Below are 21280 nucleotides of genomic sequence, written 5' to 3' on the forward strand. Positions count from 1 at the left end.
ACCCCAACCTTCAGTTCACCTGGGCCATCTCCAGCACATCCCTCACCTTCCTGGACCTCTCAGTCTCCATCTCAGGCAACCAGCTTGTAACTGATGTCCATTTCAAGCCCACCGACTCCCACAGCTACCTAGAATACACCTCCTCCCACCCACCCTCCTGCCAAAATTCCATCCCCTATTCCCAATTCCTCCGCCTCCGCCGCATCTGCTCCCACGATAAGACATTCCACTCCCGCACATCCCAGATGTCCAAGTTCTTTAAGGACCGCAACTTTCCCCCCACAGTGATCGAGAACGCCCTTGACCGCGTCTCCCGCATTTCCCGCGACACATCCCTCACACCCCGCCCCCGCCACAACCGCCCCAAGAGGAGCCCCCTCGTTCTCACACACCACCCTACCAACCTCCGGATACAACGCATTATCCTCCGACACTTCCGCCATTTACAATCCGACCCCACCACCCAAGACATTTTTCCATCCCCTCCCCTGTCTGCTTTCCGGAGAGACCACTCTCTCCGTGACTCCCTTGTTCGGTCCACACTGCCCTCCAACCCCACCACACCCGGCACCTTCCCCTGCAACCGCAGGAAATGCTACACTTGCCCCCACACCTCCTCCCTCACCCCCATCCCAGGCCCCAAGATGACATTCCGCATCAAGCAGAGGTTCACCTGCACATCTGCCAATGTGGTATACTGCATCCACTGTACCCGGTGCGGCTTCCTCTACATTGGGGAAACCAAGCGGAGGCTTGGGGACCGCTTTGCAGAACACCTCTGCTCAGTTCGCAACAAACAACTGCACCTCCCAGTTGCAAACCATTTCCACTCCCCCTCCCATTCTCTTGATGACATGTCCATCATGGGCCTCCTGCACTGCCACAATGATGCCACCCGAAGGTTGCAGGAACAGCAACTCATATTCCGCCTGGGAACCCTGCAGCCATATGGTATCAATGTGGACTTCACCAGTTTCAAAATCTCCCCTTCCCCTACTGCATCCCTAAACCAGCCCAGTTCATCCCCTCCCCCCACTGCACCACACAACCAGCCCAGCTCTTTCCCCCCCACCCACTGCATCCCAAAACCAGTCCAACCTGTCTCTGCCTCCCTAGCCGGTTCTTCCTCTCACCCATCCCTTCCTCCCACCCCAAGCCGCACCCCCCCGCTACCTACTAACCTCATCCCACCTCCTTGACCTGTCCGTCTTCCCTGGACTGACCTATCCCTTCCCTACCTCCCCACCTACACTCTCTCCACCTATCTTCTTTACTCTCCATCTTCGGTCCGCCTCCCCCTCTCTCCCTATTTATTCCAGTTCCCTCCCCCCATCCCCCTCTCTGATGAAGGGTCTAGGCCCGAAACGTCAGCTTTTGTGCTCCTGAGATGCTGCTTGGCCTGCTGTGTTCATCCAGCCTCACATTTTACTATCTATCTTCAAACACAGCTGAGCAAATGCCTCTTTGGGTGTTCATTGCACTGATCATTGAGTGGGCACTTGATCTCCTAGGACCCAGTCTAATTTATGTTCAGTTCCAGGCTTGCTTCAGTTTCACTTTGCCACTTTTAATCCCAGAACTGCCTTTCACCGTAAGGGTTATAATGTAAATCTCTTCGTGTAGCTCCAAGGTAGGCACGTCTACCAGTTCTTATGAATGTTGACTTACCAGATCTCGCCTGCAAGGTCAAAGTTTTCTCAATGTATAAACATTTTCTGTTTCTCTGTCTTCTTTCTACCTCAGATGGCTGTACAACAGTCAGTAGAAAACTGGAAACTGCTGCCTGATATGGTCATGGGTGGACAGAGAGGTCTGTAACCTAATTTCAAAAACAGCTTCCTCGACGCACACTCCACTAGCAATGGAAAACATTACCTTTGTATCTAATTGGAAATACAAATTAGTTATCTTTCATCCCAACTCTCTTTCACCTTCAGTGAAAGGATAAATTGCAGCGCCACTGTTTACAACACATTACCGAAGGCTCCATGTTGGGGGAGGCTCCTTGTCTGCACGTGCTTGCACCTTCTACTTAATGAGACAATCTGAAGTTTCCTTTGATCTCTAACAATCAAACCACCCAGGCGGATTCCAGAACAAGTCGCACAACTGCTGCATTTACTTTGAAAATACATAATCCAAGATAACATTTTATAGACCTCATAATTGTGACACTCATTGCCTCTCTGAAATTTGGCTCTTTTGTCCATGTTTGGACCAAAGCTACAATGAAGTTTCAGGTTGGGTGTTCCTGAAAAAATCCAAATTGGGCTCTACTGCCCAGGATGTGGAAGTGCAGATGTTGGACTGGAGTGGACCAGGTCAGAAGTCACATAACACCAGGTTATAGCTCAACAGGTTTATTTGAAATTACAAGCTTTCGAAGTGCTGCTCCTTCATCAAGTGGATCATAGAAAAGCACACAGGCACAGAATTTATAGGCAGAGAGATCAAAAGATAACTCAAATGGTGTGAGATAACAAAGTTTGGAGCTGGATGGACACAGCAGGCCAAGCAGCATCTTAGGGGCACAAACGCTGACGTTTCAGGCCTAGGGTCTAGGCCCGAAACATCAGCTTTTGTGGTCCTAAGATGCTGCTCATCCGGCTCACCGCTTTGTTATCTCTGAGTTGACTGTCAACAGGCTGAGTAATAAATCTCTGCAAGATATACATTAATGATATAGATGAAGGCATTAAAAGTAATATTGGCAAATTTGCTGATGAAACAAAGCTGGGTGGCAGTGTGAAATGTGAGAAGGATGTCTTTATGGGAATGGAACTTGGCTATCAGTCTCTGCACGGCAATTCTGCGTTGTTTTGCATCTTGAAGGTTGCCTTGTAAGACTCTTATCCAAAGATGGGAGGCTGAATGTCCGTGACTGTTGAAGTGTTCCCCAATTGGGAGAAAAAATTCCTGTCTGGCAATTGTTGCACGGTGTCCAATCATCCGTTGTAGCATCTGCAGTGTCTCACCAATATACCATGCGTTGGGACATCCTTTCCTGCAGCGTATGAGGTAGACAATGTTGGCTGAGTCACATGAATATCTGCCGCGTATGTGCTGGGTGATGCCGCCCCCCCCCCCCCAAATGTGATGGTAGTATCCATGTCGATAATCTGACATGTCAGGTGGAGTTTACCGTGGTAGGGTTGTGTGGTGTTGTGGTCAATCTTGTCCAGAAGGCTCGGTAGTTTGTTGCTCCTCCAAAGACAGACACAGGACATCACCAATGGAGCACCCTTCATCCAACAGCACTTCCCCAGAGCGGAGAAACTATGCTATGTTCTTCGCAACCTTCAATGCCTTATCAGCGATGACAGTGATGGTCACTAAGATCTTCCCTGTGCCACCACTTCTCATTTTCAAACAAGTGCCAAACCTTAAGCGGACCAACATTTGCAGCAAACGACTGAGCCTTCAGGATAACATTGACCACAACGCCACATAATCCTGCCATTGGCAACATCTGTAAGATGTATCAGATCATTGATATGGATACTACCATCACATGTGGAAACACCACCCACACATTCAGGCAAGTACTCATGTGACTTAGCCAGTGTTGTCTACTTGCAGCCGAGGATGTCCTGAGGCATGGTATATTGGCAAGACCATGCGGACACAATGACAGTGGTTGGATGGGTGGACACTGTGGTACAATCACCAAATAGGAATGTTCTCTCCCAGTTGGGGAACAATTCAGCAGTCAAGCACTTTCAGGCTCCGATCTCCAAGGTTGACTTTGAGATACGCAACAATGCAGAAACACCAAGCAGAAACTGATAGCCAAGTTCCGTACCCATGAAGGTGGCCTCATTGGCAATCTTGGGTTCATGTTGTGCTCTATGTAACACCACCACGCTGTTCTGTATCTGTAAAAGCTTCCTTACTGTCCTGTTTTGACAGCATCACCTTGCTGAATTGTTGTGATCTCTCAACTTAATTAGTGTGTACAGTTTCGGATTACCTGTTGCATTGTTTAGACACTTGGCATAGACTCATACCTATCGTATTATTCCGGTCATTTGGTATGTCTCCACCACCACCTTGTTTTCAATTTTTGTAATTATCTCTCTGCCCCAAATAATCCAATTATAGGTCATCCCTTCACTTAATATTTAGCTGTTGACACTTTACTCACACTGTCTGACAGTTTTGATCACCTGCAGAGACTTATTATTCAGCCTTACGATACTCCACTCATGCCATTTGTATTATCTTTTGATCTCTCTGCCTGTAAATTCTGTGCCTGTGTGCTTTTCTTCACTTCACCTGATGAAGGAGCAGTGCATGGAAAGCTTATGATTTCCGATAAACCTGTTGGCTTAGTGTCATGCAATTACTGCCCGGGGTATTGCTGCACAAATGATGGAATTATAATTAGCTAATTGAATATTGTTTGTTTTTGTCCGAATGAGATATATGTGGACACTTTTTTTAATTTGTCATTATATAACTCTAAACTTTACCACCAAAATCTGTAAATATTTCTTAGTTCCCACTATTAGAAACAGACTTGTGATACAAATAGTATCAGAGATAATGGGAACTGCAGATGCTGGAGATTCTGTTCGAGCTCCTCTGGGGAGCAAGAGGCGGCGCCGATACAGTCATCAATGTACCGGAGGAAGAGGTGGGGTTTGGGGCCTGTGTATGTGCGGAAGATGGACTGTTCCACGTAACTTACAAAGAGGCAGGCATAGCTGGGGCCCATGCGGGTGCCCATGGCCACCCCCTTAGTCTGTAGGAAGTGGGAGGAGTCAAAAGAGAAGTTGTTGAGTGTGAGGACGAGTTCCGCTAGGCGGATGAGAGTGTCGGTGGAGGGGGCCTGGTCGGGCCTGCGGGACAGGAAGAAGCGGAGGGCCTTGAGGCCATCTCCATGCGGAATGCAGGTGTACAGGGACTGGACGTCCATGGTGAATATGAGGTGTTGGGGGCCAGGGAATTGGAAGTCCTGGAGGAGGTGGAGGGCGTGGGTGGTGTCACGGACATAGGTGGGGAGTTCCTGGACCAAAGGGGAGAAAATGGAGTCCAGATAGGTGGAGATGAGTTCGGTGGGGCAGGAGCAGGCTGAGACGATGGGTCGACCAGGGCAGGCAGGTTTGTGGATTTTGGGAAGGAGATAGAAACGGGCCGTGCAGGGTTGGGGAACAATGAGGTTGGAGGCTGTGGGTGGGAGGTCCCCTGAGGTGATGAGGTCATGAATGGTGTTGGAGATGATGGTTTGGTGCTCGGGTGTGGGGTCTTGATCGAGGAGGCGGTAGGAGGTGGTGTCGGAGAGTTGGCGTCTGGCCTCGGCGATGTAGAGGTCAGTACGCCATACTACCACTGCGCCACCCTTGTCTGCGGGTTTGATGGTGAGGTTGGGGTTGGAGCGGAGGGAGCGGAGGGCTGCCCGTTCTGCGGGGGAGAGGTTGGAGTGGGTGAGAGGGGTGGAGAGGTTGAGGCGGTTGATGTCTCGACGGCAGTTGGAGATGAAGAGGTCGAGGGAGGGTAGGAGGCCTGGGGGTGGTGTCCAGGAGGAGGACTTGTGTTGGAAGAGGGTGAAGGGGTCAGTGGAAGGAGGGTTGGGTTCCCGGTTGAAGAAGTAGGCATGGAGGCGAAGACGGCGGAAAAACTGCTCTATGTCCAACCGTGACTGGTATTCGTTGATGTGTGGTTGTAGGGGGACAAAGGTGAGCCCCTTGCTAAGGACTGACCGTTCGTCCTCAGTCAGTGGGAGGTCTGGGGGGATGGTGAAGATTCGGCAGGGCTCAGTGTGGCTGTCTTCTCTGGGGTTGCAGGCTGTGGAGGTTGTGGGCGGAGCGATGATGTCGTCGGCCATGGGCGGGGTTCCGTCGGCCGTGGGCGGGGTTCCGTCGGCCGTGGGCGGGGTTCCGTCGGCGTCGACCGTGGGCGGGGTTCCGTCGGCGGTGGGAGGATCGGGGTGGGCGGCAGCAGCTGAGGTGAGGGTGGTGTGTGGGCTGTAGTACCTGGACGTGGAGGTGGTGACTGCAGCAGCGGTTCCGGAAGTTCTGTGGCCGGCGGAGGCGGATGTGACGTCATCGGTGGGGTCTCCGGCCGTGTCCTCATGGTCAATGGCGGCGGGTGCATGGTGGGGGAGGGGCAGGGACAGAGTCGGGATTTGGGAGGCGCAGGAATCCTCTTGTGGGTGGCAGGGGCCAGTGAGTTGGTTGTACTTACGATTTTTGGTGTCCAGTAAAGCTGAGTGGAACTGGGTGTTCAGTCTGTGGATCCTGCGGAGGATAAAAAACAGCAGGGGTCCTTTGCAGGTCTGGGAGAGGGAGGCTCTGAGCTGGGGCAGGCTGGATTGCAGTGCCTGGAGGTGCCGGCACATGGCTGCAAGTGTCTGTTTCAGGACTCGCAGAGAGAACTGCTTCTGAAGGGTCTGAATGTTCTGGGTGTTGTCCCCACACCTCCTCCCTCACCCCCATCCCAGGCCCCAAGATGACATTCCACATTAAGCAGAGGTTCACCTGCACATCTGCCAATGTGGTATACTGCATCCACTGTACCCGGTGCGGCTTCCTCTACATTGGGGAAACCAAGCGGAGGCTTGGGGACCGCTTTGCAGAACACCTCCGCTCAGTTCGCAACAAACAACTGCACCTCCCAGTCGCAAACCATTTCCACTCCCCCTCCCATTCTTTAGATGACATGTCCATCATGGGCCTCCTGCACTGCCACAATGATGCCACCCGAAGGTTGCAGGAACAGCAACTCCTATTCCGCCTGGGAACCCTGCAGCCATATGGTATCAATGTGGACTTCACCAGTTTCAAAATCTCCCCTTCCCCCACTGCATCCCTAAACCAGCCCAGTTCATCCCCTCCCCCCACTGCACCACACAACCAGCCCAGCTCTTCCCCCCCCACCCACTGCATCCCAAAACCAGTCCAACCTGTCTCTGCCTCCCTAACCGGTTCTTCCTCTCACCCATCCCTTCCTCCCACCCCAAGCCGCACCCCCAGCTACCTACTAACCTCATCCCACCTCCTTGACCTGTCCGTCTTCCCTGGACTGACCTATCCCCTCCCTACCTCCCCACCTATACTCTCTCCACCTATCTTCTTTTCTCTCCATCTTCGGTCCGCCTCCCCTCTCTCCCTATTTATTCCAGTTCCCTCCCCCCATCCCCCTCTCTGATGAAGGGTCTAGGCCCGAAACGTCAGCTTTTGTGCTCCTGAGATGCTGCTTGGCCTGCTGTGTTCATCCAGCCTCACATTTTATTATCTTGTGATACAAATAGTCAACTTTCCTTCATTGTAAGGAAGGCCATCTCACCAGCAAGTTTCATTTCCTTCTTCTAAAGAAGTCAAGCTGCTGATGACGTGTGGTTGTACCTGCTACTTCCTTCCGGTTATGTTAATCTTGTTGGCCATAGGAACTCCATTAAAATTTTTACAAGTCTAAAACTGATAGAATAATTATGATATCTGAGGAAATATTCTTGCCCCAAAAGTTCTCTGCATTCAGTGATGCTGAGTTCATCGGACTATTTAACAGGTGCAATGCATTGCCACAAAAGATTGTGTTTCTGCAATGAACCTGGTATCTGAGTCTTACAGGTTTGCCTTGTAGATTGAGGTGCTCAGCAGGATACAGTCCCAAGGATCCTCTCCCAGCAGGACCTGTTTACCAGGCAGCATGTGACAGTGATTGATGGCTTAGGTCTGCTATTGTTATCACATTTGTTCAAGCTGACCTACAACAAGGCAGAACCAGCTGGATAAGGAGTGGTGTTAATAGTTTAAACAAAAAGTACTCCACAGCATGAGGTACGTCTTCCTCCTATTAGAATAAAATATGGCAAATTGTTGGTGGCTTACTTTACCTGAAAGAAAGTATTTTCAGTTTCCCCTTTTGTGCTAAAGTACATTGATATGATCCGGTTCGGGATCCCATTAACATTTAAAATAAAATCTGAATGCCTTGTTTTAATGAGCTACATCTAAAGATTTATATTTTTTAAACGAAACACAGTTGTTATTTTATATAGAATGATTAATCAACGTAAATATGATTAAGTTACCTCTATAACTTATGCCCATGTAAGTTAGGCCCTTGGGTTGACTCGTTCATTCAACCAAGATTTCTCTTGTAAACTACAATATTTTAAAGCTAATTCTCTGGCAAACAATGTTAATGTGACCTCCTACCCCTCCTAGGTTCTCAGTTCTAATGAGAACTTTGAATGTGTGTCTGTATATGTACAGTGAGATATCATGTAATAACAACCTAAAACTAACTCACTGACAGGAGAATTCAAGGGAAAATGTTAATGTTTACAGTGATAAATATTGACAAATGTGATCAAAGATCATGACAATAAAAAAATTATAAGCAACTTAGTAAAATGCATACATTTTCTGTTTGTACTCACCTTGTCTTGTTCTGTGCCTTGTTAGTATGTATCATGCACACTTAGTTACACCAAGCAAAGGATACAGAAAGAGGAGAACTACTTTTTAATGTTTTTACTGACAGCTGCTTTTTCCCACATGGCCTTCTAAGCTCAATTCATGATGCAGAGTCCTATCTCTTCCTCAAACAGGTCACTGTCATTGAATGCTAAATTAAAATGAGACCTTTCTTCTGCTCTCGCAGCTAGTAACAATTCTAGTTGTAAATTATTCGGAAGTCATTGCATTTGGTAATTGCTCAAAAACGGCTGGCACTTTTATTGCAACAATGCACGAGTAGCTTCAGTGATGGGCAGGTCAAGTTGTTTGACTTGTGACCATGGAGATCTCTTTTTAATGTGTTTTATAGAAACAAAAAATGATATAGCACAGAAAGGCCCATTCAGCCATCAACCCATTGGGTGTGTGCTGGCTGTTTAGTAGAGCTATTCAGTACATCCCACCTCTGTTTCTCTGAAGCCTGCGCATTTATCTTTCAATAAGCATTTATTGAATTCTCTTTATTTTGAAAGTTACTACTGAATCTGTCTCCTGAGATATCAGACATGCATTCCAGATCACAAGAATCTGTCCTGTTTAAAAACACAACAATCATTTCGCGAACCATTTTAACTTCCCCTCCATTCCTCAGATGACATGTCCATCATGGGCCTCCTGCAGTGCCACAATGATACCACCCGAAGGTTGCAGGAACAGCAACTCCTATTCCGCTCGGGTACCCTGCAGCCCAATGGTATCAATGTGGACTTCACAAGTTTCAAAATCTCCCCTCCCCCCACTGCATCCCAAAACCAGCCCAGCCTGTCCCCGCCTCCCTAACCTGTTCTTCCTCTCACCTATCCCTTCCTCCCACCTCAAACCGCACCTCCATTTCCTACCTACTAACCTCATCTCGCCTCCTTGACCTGTCTGTCTTCCCTGGACTGACCTATCCCTTCCCTACCTCCCCACCTATACTCTCCTCTCCACCTATCTTCTTTTCTCTCCATCTTCAGTCCGACTCCCCCTCTCTACCTGTTTATTCCAGAACCCACTCCCCATCCCCCTCTCTGATGAAGGGTTTAGGCCTGAAACGTCAGCTTTTGTGCTCCTGAGATGCTGCTTGGCCTGCTGTGTTCATCCAGCTTCACGCTTTGTTATCTTGGATTCTCCAGCATCTGCAGTTCCCATTATTTCTGAATCATTTGGTGTCCATGAGTTACTAACCTTTCTGCCACTGGAAACAGTTTCTTCTCTTTCAAATATCACTTTTTAACCCCTACAGTCTGTTTCACACCAGAATTTCTCATCCTTGATATTATTTCAGATTCCTTCTGATAATAAGACTATGTAGAAGATTAGGTCCATTGCAGAGCTAGCTTTTCAAGTGCTGTATTGACCATTATGCCTGGGGCTTGGAAATCTCATTATTGATTATGTAACAATGTGATCTATGAATAACTGAAAGCCGATATCCTTCTCTCAAAAGATTTGTAAAGAGAAATGAAAGAAAATGTCTTAGAAATGTAGTAAAATAGCTTGTATTTGAATTTTGTAACAATACCTGTATTTAATCAACTTTGAAGTCCACAGATTAGTTGACTTGTTTTCTTCACAAACTCGTGAGGTGGCTATATTTCTTAATATTTGTCTTTTTCAAAACTTTCAGTGCTAACCAACCATAGCTAACACACCAGTTACTAGGTACTCAACATTCATGCTGACAACCACACAACTCTATTTTTAGTCATCTCAGACTGCTGGATGTCAGGTTATTTCCACATCTGCTCTTTTACACATATATTTAGTAAGTGAGTCAATCTTCAGTGTGTGGTTGGTATAAAAATCTGAGGGGAGCAAGGAAAGCATTGAAAATAAAATGAACACCTTTCCAGCTTGCCAAGTTTTGGATGTAAATTTAGTATTTTTTTAAAAGAAGGTCACAATCACTCATCACACACCCACCACTTAGACTTGATACTGTACTTGCCTGTATTTAGGTTGCGGCTGAAATGTCAGTTTACATGTTTTTCCAAATGTTTAGGCTGCAGAATTGCTGAATTTTAACCTTGGGCTTTGCTGTATTATCTGCAGAGCATGCTCTTGATATACTGCTATAGCATAATAATAATGTGTACAATTTATAAACTAGAGATCAAAATCTAGTTTATAAATGTTTTCAGCAAAATTACAACAGTAAGCCAAAAATCTGTGAAGTTAATCATGTCATTCAGTTAGAAAAACAGCTCCTTTGCACATTGTGTAAAGAACATATGACTTTCTTTGTAAAGTAACAATGACTATAGTAGCATCTGTTTAATATTAGAACATGACCTTTAGCACATGGCGCTTGGGGCATATTGAAAAGGTGACTTCAGCAGAATTTAGTTTGAAGGTGGCCAGCAAACGCTCATGCTTGCAGGCATATCTATTCATGAAAATGTACTTTCACCATCCTCATACATTATTCTCGTGAAACATGTCTTCCTGCAAGGAAGTGCTTTTTAGAAGTTAGAGTTAAATGCCAGGTGCTCTGTGGGTGGTGGGAAGGACACCAAAGGATTGTTTTTATGTATAAAATCTACTCTACTTGCTAAGCTTCTGTACAGAATTTCACAAGTGAATCACTCAGAAGGAAAATCTTAACTGAAATTCTGCGTCCATGTGCATGGATTGCACGTCTTCTGTCTGAAATATATTTGTGTCATGTTTATTCATTGACAGATCTCAGTTTAATTGAGGTTTTCTTTTTGCAATATTGCTATTTTAATGCAGGTGCAATCCAAAGCACCACATCTAATTGCCAAGCCAGAGTGCATATACAAATGTGCACTGCTTTTTCTTGTCCTTTTGTGCTTTTTCCTGATTTATTGTATTTTATGGGTGAAATAACCATGTATATCCTACTAATTGCTGAAATATATTAACTGTTTTGCAAAAGAAAATTGACAGTTTATGCAACCATCCTCTAGTAATGCTACTTAGTAGGCAACAAAAAATCCTTTTGACAGGGGAAACCTGAAAGGGTAGCATTCAGATCTTTGTAAAAACCAACTCCTGACAAATGATCCATGTGACACCCCATGACACCTCTTTTGTTATGAAGTAGCTGATTTTCAAGTCAGATATATTTACAAGTACTTTAACTTGGGTTAGACCAAAAACTCCGTAATTAGCAAGTTATGAGACTTAATTCATGCATCGTGCACAGTCACACTTTTCAGAATTACTCCATATATTTGTGTGAAAACTGAGTCATGAGACATGATTTGTAAGGAAGTAGTACAGGTCAACTTGTAGTTGAGTCGTTCTTTTCAAGGGTGATGTCCTTGCATGTTTAAGGGACAATTGTTCTCGCAGAACCTGAAATATTTACCAGTTAACTGGAAGTTAAGCAGCAGTAGCTGTAATCTAGATTTCTTCTTGTGTGACGCAAGGGCAAAATTACAATCAAGCACTATTTTCAATTTTGGAATTTACAAATAAGGTTTATCTTGCACTTTGATTTATGTTAGTTTTAGTGCCATCCTTTTCTCATCTCAGAGGCTGTCTACAATGGTACAGTAATTGATTGCAGAGTTGGAGGCTGTTCCCGCCAGGCCAGTCCATAAATTTGGTCAAAAATGGCAACATTTTGTTCCCCCTGTTAAACAGTTTAATACAAGACAGTGTGAATTTTAGTAGTGGATGATGACGTGATGAAAGGCTCGGTGATCCAATAGCATTGGTATTATCTCTGTATAACATTGGGAATAACTGGCAGTGTCTTGTGTATTTTGATGTTGTACGTATGCCAAAAATCAAGGGATAAAAAAACCCTTAAAAGCCAGGGTTGACATTTAGGAAAAATTTGAGGATTTCCTGGCCAAAAGTCACAAGTTGACTGTCACTTGAGGTTGACTATTACTCGCAAAAGTACAGTTAATTTGCCTTTTGGAGGAAAAGTCACACAAAAATGTCACCTTTTTTCTATGTCACAATAAATGTATTCTTTGCAGCCTGAAGTTGATATGTACTTGTGTGTGATGGTTTGTTTGTCAGCAGTGGTGGGGTAAGGTTTGTAAGACCATTGCTTCCCTATTCCTAACTGAGGCTCTTGTGGGCAGTTAGTACCCAATGGCCTAATCCTGTCTGCTTCAGGAATAATCCAATGATGTGTGGGGAGCTTCCTATCTGAAGGGAACAACAAACAAAGCTGAGGGTGAGTGCTTTGGGCTCCACAGTGGTAGTTGTCCCATGTGCAAAGACACAATGCCTGTTTGAGGAACCTGGCAAAAGGTCTACTGAGAGTTAGTCTTCCTGCCCTTGCGACTAGTACCCCTTTTCCCTGTGACTGCCATCTTACAATCCTTTTCCTCCTTTTGCTCACCAGTGGCCTATGATCCAGCAACAGCACTAGTCCTTGGCAACGTGTTATAACAACAGCACCTAATGTTGCTTTAGCTGTTATTCACTTGAGCAGCAGGTGGAGCTAACACCTATGGCTTTCATCTTGGTAAAGGCCTACTGATGTCCGGTTGAGTGCCTGAATGGGTGCTGCAGATAAATCTGTTTTCCCGCCACCACCATCACCTCTGCTTTTTTTCTCTTGTTAATTTGGGTTTCTCCGCCTGCATCTTCTCCTTCTATCTGATTTGATCACTGTCTTCTACTTTCTGTATATCCGCATCATTTTGCTGATCATTTTAATGTCTTCTAAAAACCTTCTGGGAAGCAGTTTTAAATTGGTTAACCGATCAAAATTTTTTCATCAAATCGTGGGATGTGGACATCACTTACAAGCCACCACTTGTTGTCTATCTCTAATTATCATGGAGAAGGTAGTAATGAATCTTGAACTGCTGTAGCCCACATGTAGGTACATCCACAGTAGAATTGGTGAAGGAGCTCTAGGACTTAGACCAAGCAACAATCAAGGAATGTCAGTGTGTGGTTTCAAGATGGATGGTGTGTGGCTTGCAGGGGAATTTGTGGGTAGTGGTATAGCCACGTATCTCCTGCCTTTGTCTTTCTCAGAGGCAGTGTGTGTACAGGTTGGAAGGTGCTGTCGAAGCAGCCTTGGTGAGTTGCTCCAGTGCATTTTATCAATGGAACCCACGGCTACCACTGTGCTCTCTGTGATTGTATTATGTTGATTCTTTTCTGCTTAACCACTCATACACTCGTTTTTGATCAAAGTTAATAAAACACTTCTTCGCACTTGTACATTCAAGTTTCAGTTCTGATGTAAGCACCCATTCTAAACGCAGCCTGTCTTTTTCTTTTCTTTTTGATGCAGCTGACATTTCTCGTGCCTTCTGTTTTGATTTGCCTCTAGTCTCAAGGAACCAAGACCCACTTTGTGTGACTGTGTATTTAGGTTGAATTGCCTTGGACTCCATTAGGGGTGTCTCAGCATTTGTTTGGCATGGCTTTCAAAGACCAGTTTTCTTTTTTGTCTTGGCTGTTTTCATACAGTTGGATCACCTGCTAGCTATCAGTTTGTTCAAGATATTTATTATTTGTAACCAAATTAATTTTCCTTGATTTCTAGTGATTTGTTTAGTCATGCAAAAGTTTATGTTGCCACCATTTTGAGTCTCTTGACCACTGCATTTAAGTTCCTTGAATCGAAGTTTATTTTCCTAGTTGACTAACTCTGAACTGAATAATAGCTATGATTAAGGGGTAACAAGGTGTAGAGCTGGCTGAACACAGCAGGCCAGGCAGCACCAGAGGAGCAGGCAAGCTGATGTTTCGGGCCTAGGCCCTTCTTCAAATATTTCTGAAGAAGGGCCTAGGCCTGAAATGTCAGCTTTCCTGCTCCTCTGATGCTGCTTGGCCTGCTGTGTTCATCCAGCTCTACACTTTGTTATCTCAAATTCTCCAGCATCTGCAGTTCCTACTATCTGAAACAGCTATGATTCCTCAGTTTGCAGTCTAACAGGCAGACTGAACCAGATTATTTAATCTTAGGCTGAATTCTGGTCTCAACAACTGGGACATTGGCTGAGGTCTTCTGATGATAGGAACCATGAAACTGTCAGTACTGTATGGTCCAGTAGCACTATAGCGACTTTACCATCTTGGAGTACTGTTGTCACATTTTGCAGTCAATGAGTGACTTCAAATGTTAGAATAACTGTCTTTTAAAAGTTGCCTTTAAAGTGTCTGCAATAGCTTTCAGCCATCCATTTCTCTAGGGCTATGTTTTTGTGAGTAATACATTCTTGGCTTGTTTAGCATTGTATTAAAACAGGTGGCTGAGTTTGATACTGGAAAAGGACAGTTCGCAGCATTGTCCTATTTTTATGTGGCCTGTTTAGTGTGCAGTTGCCTTGAATCTAGACCTTATACCTACAAAAACTAAAGTGTGGAACTGACTACTTAAAAATTACATGAGCAGAACTAAGATCTTGAAAATAATGAGAAATAAGGCTAACTTCAAAAAGGAACATAAACTGGAGTTATGGGAAATAAAAGCAGAACTTGTCTATTTGTGCATTTTCTAAAAAAAAACTAAACCAATTGTTGCAAAAAAAAGTACCAGAGATAATGGGAACTGCAGATGCTGGAGAATCCAAGATAATAAAATGTGAGGCTGGATGAACACAGCAGGCCAAGCAGCATCTCAGGAGCACAAAAACTCATCAGAGCTCTCTGATTAAGGGTCTAGGCCCGAAATGTCAGCATTTGTGCTCCTGAGATGCTGCTGGGCCTGCTGTGTTCATCCAGCCTCACATTTTATTATCTTGGATTCTCCAGCATCTGCAGTTCCCATTATCTCTCATAACAAAGTGTGAAGCTGGATGAACACAGCAGGCCCAGCAGCATCTCAGGAGCACAAAAGCTGACGTTTTGGGCTGAGATCTCTGATGAAGGGTCTAGGCTCGAAACGCCAGCTTTTGTGCTCCTGAGATGCTGCTGGGCCTGCTGTGTTCATCCAGCTCCACACTTTATGTTGCAAAAAAAAGCCAAGTCAAACATTGCAGGTAGGGTAGAAAGGAATACAGTTGTACTGAGAGCTGCATAAAAAACAACACTGCAGTGCTAAACAGGACAGCAAGTCCAGTTTTGAAAATAAAAACCACAACGGGACCAAATAACGTTTTATCTAGATCACCAATTACAAGAGCATTGACTTATTTTTAAAAAGAAGGAAAGGGTCAAAGAAAGTGGCCTACTCTGGTGAGTTTGACTCTGCTGTGGATTAGATATGAGAAACTAATTTCATTAAAATCCAGCAGGCAGGTTTGATGCAGCTCAAAAGCAATGTTTTGTCTGACGAGGTGTCCTGGATCTGGCTCTTGAGTACAGAGCAGTGAATGCAAAGGGGAAGTGTATGCCCCAGGCAGAAACATCACTGCAGATAATCTTTGCTGCATCTTCACTTTGACTGGTTGATTGGTGCTCCTCCCATTACTGCACGGGCCAATAGTCCTAGAACGTTTTTGGAGAAGTTCAATATTCGTTGAATGGTTACAGAACAAAAGGAGGTCATTTGTCCTCTTGTGCCTGTGCACATTCTCTGCAAGAATAAATTAAGTGGTCTCACTGCATGCCCTTTCCTTGTGGAAGCGACTAGCATTTCTTCAAGCGCGAATTGAATTCCTTTTTGAAAGCCATGATTGAATTGGTCTCCACCAGGGTTTCCCGATCATAGCCACCCAGTGCAAGGAAATACAAAAAATTGGTCAAATTGGTTTACTGATACAGTAAGATAATCTTAGCTCAAGAAGCTACTTTTTATGTCCCCCAATTCCAAATAATCTTGAACCTAACCTGAGTATGATTTGAAATATTAGAAGATTTTGTGGTTTGTATTTTCTTTCAATGATAGGAACTCACTTTTTTGTTGGTGGAAGTGAGCTCCCATTTGGTTGCAGTGACAATATTCATTACTGCCCGTCACTAGGCTGTTGAAAAAATCGTTGAGATATGGTAACTTGTTTTGAGGTTACTTGATGTTGAGGCAAAGGCCTAAATTGGTTGCCTCAAGTTACAAATCTTCAGTGTGGTCTACGGCTGGAATGTCTTTCATTGAACAGAAGTAAGATAAGAAACAGTCAAACTGTAAGATCAGTGTTACAAAGAGTGATGGATGCAAATGCATTCCTCTCAATTATTTAAATTTGAATTGAAAGTATTTATTTTACCTCGAGCTAAGAAGATATTTGCCTCAAATTGGTGACTATCAGCTGACAGACTGCATTGTCGTATGATGTACAAAGAGAGAAGCACGTTACTTCCACTTTCAATAGTCTTGATATTATGTGCATGGAATTAGAGACTTTGGATCAAAATGTACGTTTGGTTAACATTTCATGGAGGTGGGGGAGGCGCACTGTGGAGAATGCAGGTCATAAAACCAAACGCCCTCAACAGGGGCAAAACCATCCACTGTCAATCCTGTGAGAATTGTATCTGATGAATGAGTTAAACCAGAAAACATCTCATAACAATATTTCAGAATCAGTGACTACAAATTCAGACATTGAAAATGCTCTTGGTCATAGTAGATGCATGTGCAACTCACATTTTCCCGTGGGTTAAGTTAAATATCTATATGTTTATGTTTATCTCTTGTGTTTATGCTGTTACCTTTTAAACTCATGAATTGTGAAACCTCCAAAGCACTACAATTAAGCACTGAAATAAAAAATAATGCTGAAAATTCACCCTTGCTTTGTTTCAAGTAGTGGAAATGAAACAGCCTTACTGAGTCAGGTTTCTAGCCTGCTCTGAAAAAGGCTGTTCCTTGAAAGGGATTCCTTCTGGTGTGTTTCTCATTATACATTCCAAACTATCCAGATGCTGGATTCATGGAAAATGGTATCTATTTTTAAAATGCTAAAACGGCATGTTACATCCATCAGAAAAGAATGTTGTGTTTTATTTCATAAGTTACTCTTTAGGAACTAAAAATGTTTGCAAAGTTGGTAGAAAAAAAATCTGATTCTCAGGGGTGGCCAACCAACAAAATTAATGATGGAAGTTACAGAGAGCACATTGTAATTGCGAGGAAGACTTTTTTTTCATAAATGTCACCTTTTACCTCTTTACAAAATCACTTGTATTTCAGTGTTGTTCATAATATTATTTAACCTATTCATGTTGGGCTGATTTACAGCATAATACATTTCAAAGAAAGTATAGTTTTGTGTGATTTTGTACTTTTTTTTGTAGTAAATTCTCTGTCGGAACAAAGATGATGGGTTTGAGAATTCCAGCCAGGAAGATCACTTGTGACTGTCAGCAAGGCGTGTCTTGATTGTACGTTTAAACATATTCCAAGCTAAATGAATTTAAAAAAGAACAGACTTCATTTGTTATGCGCTGTTAACCATCTTTTATCACATGAATCAAAACAGTTATATTATCATCATTTTATCATGAAGTGATCTGTCGTAGCCTCCTAGGTGGCATCTAAAGTACTCGGTAAACTTGGATGGTACACATATACATTTTAGCATTAAAGAATCTCTATGTTTCCATATGTCTTGTTTGTGAAATTGCCAGAAACTCTGAACATGCAAGTACACCTATGGGTAACTGTTACACAACAGATTTTGTTTTTGTTGAAATTAATTTTCAGATCAGTTTTCTCCATAATCTTGGGAAATGTGTTGACCTTGACAAAATGACAACAACGTGTGTTAACATAGTACTGTTTAATTGAGTAACATGTCCCAAAGAGTTTCACATTGGTGTCATCAAACAGACTTGACGCCAGAAATTGGAGGAGATTTTTGGATTAAAAAATGTGGTCGAAGAGATTGGACTTTTAGCTTGCCATTTTTAAAAGAAAGGAGGGACGGGTGGAAGATAGAGGTTTAACGAAGGCATTCCAATTTATTTTCAGTCAGCTGTGTGAAACTTCTTGATCTTTCATCAGCATCTTGTGTAAATTCCTGAATCATTCTTGGGTTAATAAATGTTGGAATATTACAGGGAAATTCTCAGCAATATGAAAATAACAAAGTCACTGGTCAGTATTTTCCTGTGGGCTTTTGAACACCAGCCACAGGCCAAAATGTGATTTTTTAAAAAATTTTTTTTCCCCTGATTTGGCCACTTACTTGTTTGAGAGTGAGCTCTCTGTCCAGTTGAGGACAACGATTGGGCCTTCAAAGCTGGAGATGCCATTAGAGTGTTTACAATGAGCAGCATCTTGCTGTAGAAGGTGAATAAAGCAGTTAGTGCATCAAAATGGAGGCGTCTTCGCTCCAATGTGATTTTACAGCCAGGCCATTGTGAGTACGGGTGGTACATATTATACGGTAGCCTTCCGATTTCTGCAGCACGCAGGAAGAGGCCCTCGGATTCACTGAAGTGTGGTGCCCTCAGCCCTGGCCTGCCTTTTTGAGAGGCTACCCCCTGCAAGAATATGAAGATTATTGATGAGAATTCCAATTGGCATCCTTTAGTTGGGCCTGTAAATCTCTTTACAAGTCGGGATGGCTACTACCTACTGTGCACTGGTAGTCCTGTTGAGACAACACCTCTCACCACCACACCCCATTGCATTTCTGCAAAATTAGCCAAGGGGCAGTATTTTCAGACCACACTTGTGCTTTCCCTTGCCTTGATCCCAGGACCAACAGGATCTAAATCTCACCAATTAGACCTGGTAACAATAATTGTATTATTCTGCTGCTGAAATAAAAATTCTTATGTGCATCATGTTTCTGCCCTCATCTTCTTGTAAAAAGAAGTTTGCCTAAAATGTATCATGGATTGTCAAATTTGAGTCACCTGTCTGAGCATAAGAATAACACAAGCGTTGATTTCAATAAGGAGCTAAAAATTCAGACAGTGGGCAAAACAATTCTTGTCTGGAAAAAGAGACTTCGGGTTCTACCTTCTAGTTGATGAGCTACAGAATGTGCCCAGGCTTTAATAACAGGATTTAGGCATTCTGGCTTTAGTGGGAAACAGTTTAACTTGAGCAATGGAAATGTACTGGATGTTATTTGGCAGGAGTGATAAAGGATCTATAAACCAAAAGTCAGAAGAAATTGGCTTGAATATACCCATGAGCAAATGGGGAGGACTTTTGAGGTAAACCAATCCTGAGTGTCTCATTGAATGAATCAACCAATTAAAGATAGAGGTTGATGAACCAATAGAGTTTTTCAAATCTTTTCTACAAAACAATTTGTAACCAGGCTTTTTGGTTTGTCCAATTCCATGCCGATTTTGGGCTGGAAATCAAATGAGGTTTAAGAAGGAATTTTGGGAACGTTAACATTATATTCCTTTTGGCTGTCAGAGTCTGCTCTGTTATCACTAATCTCATGCTCCACTCCACTCACTTGTTCTGGCTGAATCAGACTGTCGGCATTGTGGAAATCCACCACCAAGATCGCTTGTTTTTATCTTGTTCTGTTCCTGAGCTGGTCCCTCTGCTGCTAAATGTATAAATGTGCATTTTTTTTTATCACGACATAAATGCTGTTATTTTCTCCCTGTTGGCTCACTGTCTTACAAACTCGTGTATTCTAGATACTGTATGAACAATCCCTCCCACGCCCTCCCCATCTCTCTCATTGCCCTGTGGGGTTTCTGATGTCGCTTGTGGTTTTCTGTGCATGTGAGCCCACATAACATGCATCACAGAGTTGAATTCTTTTGAATCCAATATCTTTCTTACAATGCTAAATATTTAATTTATCACAGATTTGTGCACGCAGTCTGAATTCTCCTCTTACTGATGTTGTTGTACTTTATGCACACAACTTTTTAATTCTTGCCAGCGTTGTGGCTGTTGGTGGCAAGGCTGGCATTTGTTGCCCAACACATTATTGCTCCTGAACTGAGTGGCTTGTTAAGACACTTCAGAGGTCAGTTGAGAGCCAGCCAAATTTCTTTAGGTCTGGAGTCACGTTGAGGCTGGTCTAGGTTAGGGTGGCATATTTCTTTCCCTAGAGAGCATTACTGAACCAGATTTTTTTTTAAAAGTAAGACTCAACAATAGTTAAATGGCTACTATTAGACTAGTTCAATTCCAGATTTTATTGAATTAAAATTGCACCGTCTGGTGTGATGTGATTCAAATTGCTTGTCACCCGAGCATTTGCCTAGGCCTGTGTGTTGCTAGTCCCAGTAACACTATCAGGACACCATTTCCACTAAACTACACTGACGGTGTTACACCAAGATTGACAGATGGCAAGTATATCCCTTTCGGACTACAATTTCAGATGTTGTGATATATGCTGTAAAGGGTGCTGGTGCGGCCTCACCTGGAGTACTATGCAATTTTGATCTCCTTACTTGAGAAAGGATGTACTGGTACTGGAGGGGGTGCAGAGGAGTTTCGCTAGGTTGAAACCAGAGCTGACAGGGTCGCCTTATGAAGAGAGACTGAGCAGTCTGGGACTACACTGATTGGAATTTAGAAGTATAAGAGGAGATCTTACAGAAACCTATCTGTTCCTTTCATAATTTTATAAGATAGAAGCAGGGAGGTTGTTTCCACTGGTGGATGAAACTAGAACTAGGGGCAGAGCCTCAAAATAAGGGAGAGCAGATTTAGGACTGAGTTGAGGAGGAACTTCTTCACACAAACGCTTGTGAATCTGTGGAATTCCCTACCAGTGAAGCAGTTGAGGCTACCTCACAATGTTTTTAAGGCAAAGATTGAAGAATGAAGGGTTATGGTGAGCAGGCAGGTAAGTGGAGCTGAGTCCATGAAAAGATCTGCTGTAATCCTTTTGAATAGCAAAGCAGGCTAGATGGGCCAGATGGCCTTCACCTCCTATTTGTCATGTTCTTATGATAGCATGTAGCTGATTTCAAAGGAACAGACTTGTCTACCCAGAAGGAAGAACCAGCAAGTCTAGCGAATGACACACGCCAGTTCAACCAGTATACCTCAAAATGGATATCTGGTA

The 21280-nt window shown here is 43.8% G+C and overlaps 1 protein-coding gene across 7 annotated transcripts in view; it reads left to right on the forward strand.

The window, feature by feature from the left end:
• mark1 (MAP/microtubule affinity-regulating kinase 1) overlaps nt 1–21280 on the forward strand; it is a 206800-nt gene that overhangs the window by 46308 nt on the left and 139212 nt on the right. Inside the window, exon 4 of one of the 7 annotated variants that reach the window (XM_059648580.1) lies at nt 17571–17691. The exons of the other annotated variants lie outside the window; for them this stretch is intronic. Within the exon in view, the coding sequence (XP_059504563.1) occupies nt 17571–17573 (3 nt within the window). The 3' untranslated portion in view covers nt 17574–17691. Of the gene's footprint in view, nt 1–17570; nt 17692–21280 lie in introns of those variants that run through there. 7 annotated transcript variants of the gene reach the window in all.

The sequence above is a fragment of the Stegostoma tigrinum genome, chromosome 9, assembly GCF_030684315.1.
Source record: "Stegostoma tigrinum isolate sSteTig4 chromosome 9, sSteTig4.hap1, whole genome shotgun sequence".
NCBI classification, from domain to species: domain Eukaryota; kingdom Metazoa; phylum Chordata; class Chondrichthyes; order Orectolobiformes; family Stegostomatidae; genus Stegostoma; species Stegostoma tigrinum.